General features: G+C 38.8%; 2 protein-coding genes across 2 annotated transcripts in view; one reads left to right on the top strand and one right to left on the bottom strand.

Annotated features, from left to right (window-relative positions):
• LOC306851129 (T-box transcription factor TBX4-like) overlaps window positions 1–825 on the top strand; it is a gene marked incomplete at both ends in the record, with an annotated part of 12,596 nt that extends 11,771 nt beyond the window's left edge. Inside the window, one exon of the mRNA XM_079387240.1 lies at window positions 179–825. Coding sequence (XP_079243366.1) covers window positions 179–825 — 647 coding nt within the window. The remainder of the gene's footprint in view (window positions 1–178) is intronic.
• Window positions 826–2,838: 2,013 nt separating this feature from the next.
• brip1 (BRCA1 interacting helicase 1) overlaps window positions 2,839–10,087 on the bottom strand; it is a 56,170-nt gene continuing 48,921 nt past the window's right edge. The window contains exon 24 of the mRNA XM_079387263.1: window positions 2,839–3,261. The gene's annotated coding sequence lies outside the window, so the exon portion shown is untranslated. The remainder of the gene's footprint in view (window positions 3,262–10,087) is intronic.

Genomic DNA, 10,087 nt, shown 5'->3' with positions numbered 1-10,087 from the left:
TTTTTCATATTACTATAAAATAATAACACTGATAAGATTATTGGCATGGTACATCCCTAATCATGACGTAAATTATGACTAGATGCATTGTTTTATGAATTATTTCAAATGCGTTGTTCAAAATTGGATTAAATTCCAAACTTTGTGTACTCAAATATTACTGTATATTTTCTTTTAGATAATACAAGGCATTTGGAGCTGGGATGCAAACGCCCCTATCTTGACACAACAGCCTCTGCAGTTTCAGATGAGCACTACTTCCGCTCCCCTTCTTCCTACGATCCACCCCTGCTGTCCCATCCATACTGCAGCGATGCGTTGGGCTCTAGAGAGGCATGCATGTATGGAGGAATGGAGGGAGAGGCAGGGGGCGCAGTAGGTGCCGATGACCTCCCGGCCCCCTCCCTGAACTGCAATATGTGGGCGTCAGTGCAGCCGTATCCTCGCTACGGCATGCAAACTGTGGAGGCTATGCCATACCAGCCCTTTCCCTCCCATTTCAACAGCACAGCCTCCGCTGCCTCTGTGGTTCCCCACCACTCACCGTCCATGCAGCGTCCACATCCAGCTCCTCCCGACCTAGTCACATTTACCACACAACGGGTGTTGCCACCCACACCATCTTCAGCATCCTCCTCCCCCTCTGGCCCTGCCCCCCATGACAGAGCACATTCCTCACTGTTTCATAGGAAGCCTGGGTCGCCGGTTCGTTCACAAAGGGATTTCACAGTCTATCCGACCCATAGCCCCACTTCAACACGAGAACCAGCCTATCAATACCAAACGGGCCTCAGCAGTGTTGGGCCGCACTGGACTGACAGTTAAAAAATTACACACAACACCATCTACAACTATATTCCTCTTCAGCTTTCTGAACAACAACTGCAATGAGATTATTTTTACATACAGTCATGATGCTAAATTGTAAAGCAAAGCCATAAATCTATTTAGGCTAATAGTATAGGAAACCTAAAATTTGTGGCACTGTGTATTTATTTGAATTTGAGATATGACTAGAGTTGTGCAGGTGGTAAAGCCAAGCACAAACGGCATACCTAATGCACTGTTGTTGGCATTAAAGATAGTTCACTCAAAAATGAAAAATTCTTCAACAAATTCTTCTACAACAGTCAGATGAGAGCAACATGAAGGAAAGTAGATAATGTCAGAATTTTCATTTTTGGGTGAACTGTCCCTTTAAGATGAACCTTTTCGACTTTCTGTATGAAGCACAAAATGTGTGTGTGCCAATCGAAATTATGCTACGCTTGAGAGATTTTGTGTATTAGGAGCATAATGAAAAAGGAGTCAATTGATTATATTGAAAAGTTTAGTTGTTAGTTAACCTAAACAGACTTAGTTACTAAGGCTGCCTTTTTCCTCTTCAAATGTTAGAGTGCGCAAAACCTGTGCCAAGCCCAAAGATTGGTTGGTGCAATTTGCTGGGTGTTATTAAGAGATTCTTATTATTTCCTATTATTGCAATAAAGTTTTAAACAAAAAAAAAAAAGTTTTTTTTTTCCATTTTATATATATTAAATTTAAATGGTATTTGCTATTGTACTGATGCTATGCAATCTTTGTAATGCAACTCAAGCTATTAAATATTAAAACACCTGACCCTCTACCATAATCAATTGCTAAAAATGACATGTGTGGCAAAAAACAAAAATGCATAGAAGACTTACTGCTCTGATTAAAGCTGGCTCAGAAAATACTCTATGCATAGGTACTTCTAAAGGATTAAAGTTCCCTTCGTCATAAGTAGTGCTGGATTCTTTTTTCATATTCTTGTACACAGTTTGTTTCCAAGCACCTTGTGAAGTGGTAAAGTTGCTCCAGATCCCATCTCATCAGAAAATAATCCTGAAATCTTCAGCTCAGTGGTCTTGAATTGGCTCCTTTTCTTTTCCTTCATTTTTGTTGGACTGTGTCTGTCCGGTTTAACAATATATGCTAGAAAAGAAGTGTTTGAGTTGTGAGTCTGGCACCAAATCATTGTCCAAATTTGTTAAATTAGCACAATGCGACATCAGAGAATTCCTTGCAACCAGATGGAAGCTTAAAGAACGATCATTAAGAGAGAAACAGAGTAGAACAGAGAACTCATCTGAAGTCCAAAACTCAACTGGCTGGGCTGGAAATCCTTGAGAGTTCGACAATGTAAAACAGCTTCTGCGGGCAGGCAGCCACAAGTCAAACTCAAAGAGAATCACTAGTAAGTACTACGGTTCTAATGAATGAAAACAGGATGTGATAAGGGAGCATATAGTGAATTTACTCACACCACATCATTTAAAATGGGAAAACTGACAAAAAAAGAAAGCTACTTCAGCATGTGACTAATTATATCCATAAGTATCTCAGTCTTTTGCACACATTGAATAAACTATACCTTTTTTAATTTCCCATGATGAGGTTCATTATGTAGCATTGTTTCCAAGGCCTCCTGTTTGAACAGACTGCAGAAAGCAAATATAGGATGGTTAATTAATAAGACTAAATATAAAAAAATCTAAAATAATTATCTATAGAAAATACTCAAAATTCAACCCACCTGAATGTGTTAGATGCTAAAATTCCAGATGTGGTTTTTATGGAGTGTTGGATGATTTTTGGTTGCGTTGTTGAGACATGTTTACTTTGTTGCCATGCTGTTACTCATAATAAGTTCTGACTAAAATGATCTAATATCTAAGGATGTTTTTAAGAACAAATTTATTAGAAAATAATTGCTATTTTAATATCAGCTACCAGTCATAAGAAAAATAATAAAATTACCAATTTTGTGATTTGGGGAATATTGTTATGGTCAACTCTTTTTTTTTTTATTTTTTTAATAATGGTGCATCACAAGAAATATGCTATAATGTAATCAATAATATTTATAATAATAATCCATAATTCTATAATGAATGTATGCTATAATATATGTTATAATGTTTTGTTTTAACATGAAATCTAAAGGACATTTTTAAAGTCACATTGTATAAGAGTATAAACTATGTTTTCATTTGATTCATTGATAAACAGAAGTGCTACGCGTGATTTTTGTGACTTTATTAAAAATGAGCTGATTTGTATAAAGCAGGTTTCTCAGAACATAAGGGAAAACACAGTCATAACAAAAAATATTACCTTGCTGTGATAAAAATAAAAGGGACATTAAAAGGCAAATGGGAAAGGCAGTTGATTCCTCCAAATGGGTCCCAGGGTATTGATTGTAGAGAAGAACTGGACTGCTGATGAAACCAAGCAGATCTAAGGGGAAGGGAGGAAATGAGAACATCAGATTCGGGCTCTTTGAAATGCTCCAAAAACATTTTGATTTACATGAGTGATACACAATCCAAGAATGAATCCAATAAAGTACCAACAGAGTAATAGGACACATGAGCATGAAGTACATAGCCATTGTATCATACATAACTTCAATGGCGTGCTGTTCTGTTTTTGACTGGGTTCAAGTACAGGAAGTGACATGTGGTACTTTAATATGCTTTTAAAAACTGAAACACTCTCCCTTACCAAATCCCATCTGATAAATCTAGGATCACTTAAAAAGAGCCCTCATTGTCATCTGATCAAAACTTAGCCGGCTTTTTTTTTCTTTCTTTTTTTAAACCAAAGCTTTGGTAGCACATAAAAAGACAAACTGAACCTATGAGATTCATGCGATTTAACTTTCCACATAAAAAGTCGTCTATCTCCATTAAAACAGAGCCAGGTTTAAGCCTCTCATAGAATACTCCAGCTTGTAGTATCTATCTGCATTGGGACTAGGGGGCATCTGGAACTCATTGGAGGAGATCTCCCTTGCCCTCCACTTGCAGCTTCCCACTGTCGTCCCTAAATCCCATCTGAGAGCCGCCTTGGCAAGGCAACTCTCTGACCCAGCAGCTTAAGTCACTCCTTCTTGTAAAACGTTGGAATCGGCTCTTCGAAGGAGCACTCAGAAGCACGCTTTAAATACTTTGAGGAGATTTAATATCAAGTCCATTATGGCCTTTCTGGAGCTCAGTAAATAGTCAATTAGTGGATAATTCTGATTCGATCCACATGCGGCCAGATCCGCTGGGGCGACCGGACAGCTTTGCATTCAGAGGGCCCCGCCAACACTCTCGGGGAAAAAAAGGGGGCGACTGACATGGGAGGGGCACCACATTCAGCCCTTTTTGTGACTCACCTGCCTACTGCAGCAGGCATAAATGCTGTCAAGTCTAAGTTGCTTTTTGTACTTTCAGTGACTTTGGAATAAAAACCAAGTCATAATCCCTCAAGCTGGAGTTGTTTGTGGTCTTGCTGCATTGGAACTGAGGGGGGTTGACTGATCTTAAACGAGAGGGTGGGCTTCAGGAGGCCAAATTGGGAAATTCAGGGGTCCAACTCAAGGCGGTATCCCTTGATCAAAAGGTACATCTGGTTGACTCCAATAAAACATAAACCCAACTGTAGAAAATTGGGGTCCAACGTTGCTGAGTGGCTTTGGATAAAAGGACCAATAAAAATTAATAATTGTATAATATACATACCGCGGATTAGAGTTTGGTGGATGGATTAATGTTTTATCCATCGGATTATATAAAGGTCTGTGAGGTTGATATATAGCGTGCTGCGATGGCAGAAGAACACAGGCAATAAACAAGCAAAAATTTGGGCCTAATTTTTTATAAAAGGCTATTTAACCAATCACAACAAAGCTTCACAAAGTGAACATTGTTGATCTGTATCCAACTACATACTTCACTGGAATATGAAGATTTAAAAAAAAAACAGGATATGATTATAAAAACTGCTGCGGTTGGATTTAAGGACTACACATGCATAGTCTTCACATTACCTCATTGTTGCATCACATTTGCTGGCCAACTAATGGCTTAGCATGTGAACCTGTGCGCATGCAGTCAAGGAAAGAGCGGGTTCTGGATGGCAAATTAGTGTTTGAAAGCATGATACGCCTTTGTGCACTTCAATACTCCACCTCTGCACTCTCAACAGAGTTTCTGTTGGGTCTAAAGAGCCAATCAGCTATTAAAACACCAAGGGCTGCCCCTTTCACAAGCCCCCAATCTTAACACAGCATCCTAGCGTGTGTGCACAGGACCAAAAGGAAATGCAGGAAGTGCTGCACGGAATAAACCAACCAGCGAGAGGGTTATTGCAGCATACACATGACCTATCAAGCGACCAATCAATGATTAAAGGAGACGAGTCTGCTTACCTCTGTTTTACCAGTGGTAGAGCAACTGTATCGGTCAAAGGAAAGAGATCAGATTCCTTAGTCACATGACCAGGCACACAATTAGGCATTGTTTGTTTTGAGAACAAGGTGCAGCATTTGGTCTTGAGGGGACCTCCTCGAGTACATAGCATCTTAGTGATGAAATTGAGTTTACGACAACGGATTCCTTCCTTCTACAGGTCCAACTCCCACATCAGGACTCCTTTAAAGGCATTAGTCATTTAAGGAAGTGGAAAACCAATTTGTTTAAGCTAGAGACACTGTTTATGCTTACCTCACTTGTACCAGTTCTGTTCCTACAGCACATATTCCGTTTATTTGACCAAAATAACAAATGAATGAAGTCAAGACCTGACAGAAAAGACTCAACAGAGGCTGTCTGGAGTGGATAGTACTTTGCTTTAATGAACAGGGACAGGTCTATTCAAATAGACAAGGCATTGTGTGTAAGAAAAGGAGAATGCCTGCAAGTTTTCAACCATCTGGAGTGCCAATCCCCTCTACTGGCTGAACAAGGTTACTGCAGAGTGATGGAGGTGTTGGACAAATAAGGTTGTAATTTAATGACACCGTTTCTGCGACAAGTTATTGGTTATCCATATTAAACAAAACAAGGAAGAACAACATTAGAAGTGCAAATGTAATGTTAAGTTTAAATGGATAGTAAGTAATTGGTGACAGAACCTGAGGCCTGTGTCTTCCAGAATCACCTCTGTCACTTATAATGTTGCTCCCAGGAAAGGCTGGCAATCCCATAAACTGTGAGAGAAGATCTTGGGATTAGCCTGGAAAAAGCAACTGCAAAGCCCCTGGCTAATTCATTTGTCCTCTTTAAAATCCCAATTGGGATTCTCTGCCTCCCGAGACGTCACCTCCAGCTGATGCCTGTGCACAGATCAAGTGTTTAGTTTGACAAATACAGCTTATGGAAGATCAGGCCACCAGTGACAGACAGAGCAGGCAGAAGGGATAAGACCATCGAAAAGTGATTACCTGACTAAAGGAGCACAATACAACCTTGTTTGTCATTTTGCACGCTTTGCCAAGCAAAGCCTGTAATGCTAATTAGCCAGATCCACCGGGCAAATAAAACTAAAACTAAAGCAGATTGGATTCGTGAGTCATCTGCCACGTCCACCTGTGGGCTTACTGGAAAACTCACAGGTTCAGGATAGCAGCATACGCAATCAGTTTTATCACACGAATATGATACTTTAAAGGAATGGGGGCGATGTTCTGGAATCTAAGTAGACACAAATAAAATAAAATCATTAGACATTGAGATGGACCAAAAGAAAATCAAGCACTTTTCTTACACTAAACTAGTTTATTTTGTTAAGACAAACTGCTTTAGCACAAAATTCAGCAGAAAACTGCATATTAGACGCATATTAGAAACAACATGAAAAACAGATTTCTCCATGTACAAAAGAATCTCCAAAAGATGTATATAAACAATTGGGAGACAGATCTGGAGACAGAATTAAGAGTGTGAGTTTAGCACAAACTAAATTTGAATTTGACAAAGGACAAATGTACTTTCCAGGGGCCTCTGGCCAAAAGCAATGCCAACTTGTGGTGCTGTAAGTGCCCTAAGCCTGCGATGGAAGGCAAACTAGAGGATTAAGTTCCTCAGTTAATGCTCAGAGAGTCTTTACAGGTGATTTGAAGCTCATCCTTGCTGGCTTATGTAAAGCTGTTCTGAGCTGATATGGCACCTTGGTGAGAACAGGTGTCTACTGCTTCATGTTGACAAGCTGCATGGAAAAGTGGGTTTGTTTAGTGGCTATACAAGAAAACGCTTTTAAGGTATTTTTTCTATATCAATAAAACTTTCTAAAGTGAAGCTAATAAAGTTAAAGCAGTAATATTTCTCAAAGCCATTGGTTTCTGAGCATTCACTGACATTTAATTTCAACAAACCCGAATCTCAGCTGGGGATTTTCTGCTCAGTCTTGTGTAGCTGGCCTTCGTGCTCTCAAGTTTGTTTTGACTCCCTCCAGAGGTAATGATGGTAAACAAGTTAAGATTACATATACCGGTAAGATTCAGAAGATAAACGGGAGCGCACTTTATTACATCTAAATCAATGTTTCTACTTTTGACGAGCAGCCAAGCAAAACAGATAAAGTGGCAATTCACCCAGGCGTCTGCATACTGGCTCGGAATGAAGGGCGATACACCTTTTACCTGTCATGCTTGGACACCACTGAAACACTGCAGGAATGGGGAGTATGCGAAGAACGCTTGAAAGGTCACAAGATTAGTGGCAGGTCGAGCTGTCATTGTCATGATCAGTGCCAGTGAACACATCATCTTTTTCATACCCTTATGTGTTTCAATAGGCCTCATTTTTAGTACTGTGGGTGGTTGTATATTAGCAGAAGGGCTACGCAAATAAAGATGCAGCGGTTAGACCACTCTAAATGAGTTTGAAAAGCCCTAAGAGAGCAGAAGAATGTTTTATCGGTCACAGACGTGTGTTTACTTCAAGTGCCATTCAGGTCATTATTTGTGTGTTTGGTATGGCTTAAAGACAAACAACAAAAGAAACAGCTACTGAAGCAAGAAGCTGCTTTAGTTGCCCAGACCTCACATAAAATTCTACACATCAAATTAGCAAAATTATAGTTTAATGTATGAATCCAGGTTTCTCACTGACTGATATTTTCAGCTTCAGGCAGTTTCTTAGTATATATTTTTTTAATTTATCAACATAGCAACAATAGAATGGAAATAAGTTTGCCTAAGTTTTTTTTTTTTTACCAAAGTTTGATTGCAATCTTTAAACCTCGCAGACAGAACCAGCAAAACTATTTTTCCATCACTATCCTTTCACACGAAATGCAAATCATCAACTGGTAAAAACAGCAAAATACGGTAACTCTGAGAACTCTTTAGAAGTGTAAAACATATCAGATGGCTGTGTGAAAAGGCAAATATGCCGCAGGCAGTGGAATCAGCGCTGAGAATGACATGCCAGTTTACAGACTGTTCTCTGATGGCACAGATAACTGTCTGCCCCCCCGAGACAGCAAATTTGATTACTTTGTAGCAAACACAAAAAGACAAGTCTGGATTCTAAAGTTTCTGCAGCTGTTAGCTTTTCGTATATGTTCTGGATGTTCAAAACCATGTCAAAAACAATGAGACAAAAATCCAAAAGGTATTTGTACTGAGGCGGTACAGATTTAGCAGAGATTTCTAAGTCAGCACGTCATTCTAAATTAAAATGTGGAGGACAAGTTGGACTCATCTACAAGCTTAATTTATTAAAAAAATCTATTCTATATTTAAAATATATATAGTATAAAAATAAAATAGAACTAATGTATTTAAAACATAAAATAAAAAATAAAATGAATAAAAATAAATCAAATGTAGAATTATGCACATACGGTAAGGTATATACCACCTCTAGTCAACTAAAACTGATAAAAACAATTAAACTTCCACTGGAGGTTGATACGTTCACACATATGTTGTACCAACATGCTTCAATATCTTATAGAAAATCTAACCTTTTGACAAGCTGAACAAAGCATGAAAACACATTCCTTTTTACAGAAGAATGCTACTTCAGTAGCGAAATCAACCATGAAACTTTCTGCTGAAACTGAACTTCAACGTGTCCATACATTTTGTCATTGACATGGCACACAATTTTTGCTAAATAAACAGCACCATGTCAATCACTTGCATAAACCAATGACAAAGAAATCCAATTACACAACCCCTTCACCATTAATTAACAAAAAAACACAAGAACAAAGGAAACGAGACCCAGGCTAAAAACACTAGAGAGAGAAAGTGACAGCAAGCAAACAGGGAAAACAGTATAATACCTCTCTACTTGTCTTTTAACATGGTCTTTTGTTTCCCACTTTACCTGTTAATCTTCCTTCTGGTTTAGACAAAGCAGACTGATATTTTTATTTTTTTGTACTCTTTTAGACATGCTAAATTGTTCCTCTCCAATTAGGCACTGTTTCCCGACTAAGATGGATAACACTGTCAATTCTGAAAGAGGTCATATTGTCAGTGACCTTTGTATATGGTTCAGGTCTTTATCTTGTCATCTTCCACACCAAATGCAAGGCATGTCAGGTCAGGTGCAGCATTGGTTTGGAATCTGACACTGATGGATATCGAGAACGACTGAGAATGTGACCTCAAAATCTCAACACCTGATATTAGACCTGAATGGGGGCGGAGCGGACTGTGATTGACTTGGCCATCAATGAGAAATATCTTTGGTGCATTAAACTATAACTGATACACAATCAATGGTGATGAATATTTCACAATCCTGGCACATTGGCCCATACCACAGGACATTACATTTGGCTAGTTTATTCCTTACCTCTTTCAACAGCATTGCTAACTGAATGCAGTGGTTGGTTGACACATTTTGCTTATTTGCATAGGCATGGCTGTTTCCATCTGTCTAAAAAAAAGGGAAAATAGCTCCCATAAACCACAGGGAGAATCAGTCAGTTAGAACTGCTGAGTTCCAAATCAAGAATCAATGTAGGTTCAAAATGAAGGGTCTTTAAAGTCTTATACAGCAGTTTAATAATTAAACCACCATCAATGACATCCCAGTTACTATGAAACACTATGAACATTCTTGCAACCATGGTCAAACTTTACTAAGTAAAACGTAAAGTTTAAGACACTTATGTTTAAAGCTCCAGTGCAAAGGTGCAAAAGAAAATAAATGCATCACTTGTTCTTATAGGTCACATTCTCTAGGCCAGTGTGATTCGTTTATAAATTAGCAAAAGGGCAGTACGAGTTTGGTAAGTTGCTCTATCCCCCAACTGACGCAACAGCTTGTCTCCC

Source organism: Barbus barbus (assembly GCF_936440315.1).
Source record: "Barbus barbus genome assembly, chromosome: 31".
NCBI lineage: Eukaryota > Metazoa > Chordata > Actinopteri > Cypriniformes > Cyprinidae > Barbus > Barbus barbus.
This window is presented reverse-complemented; position numbering and strand designations above follow the sequence as displayed.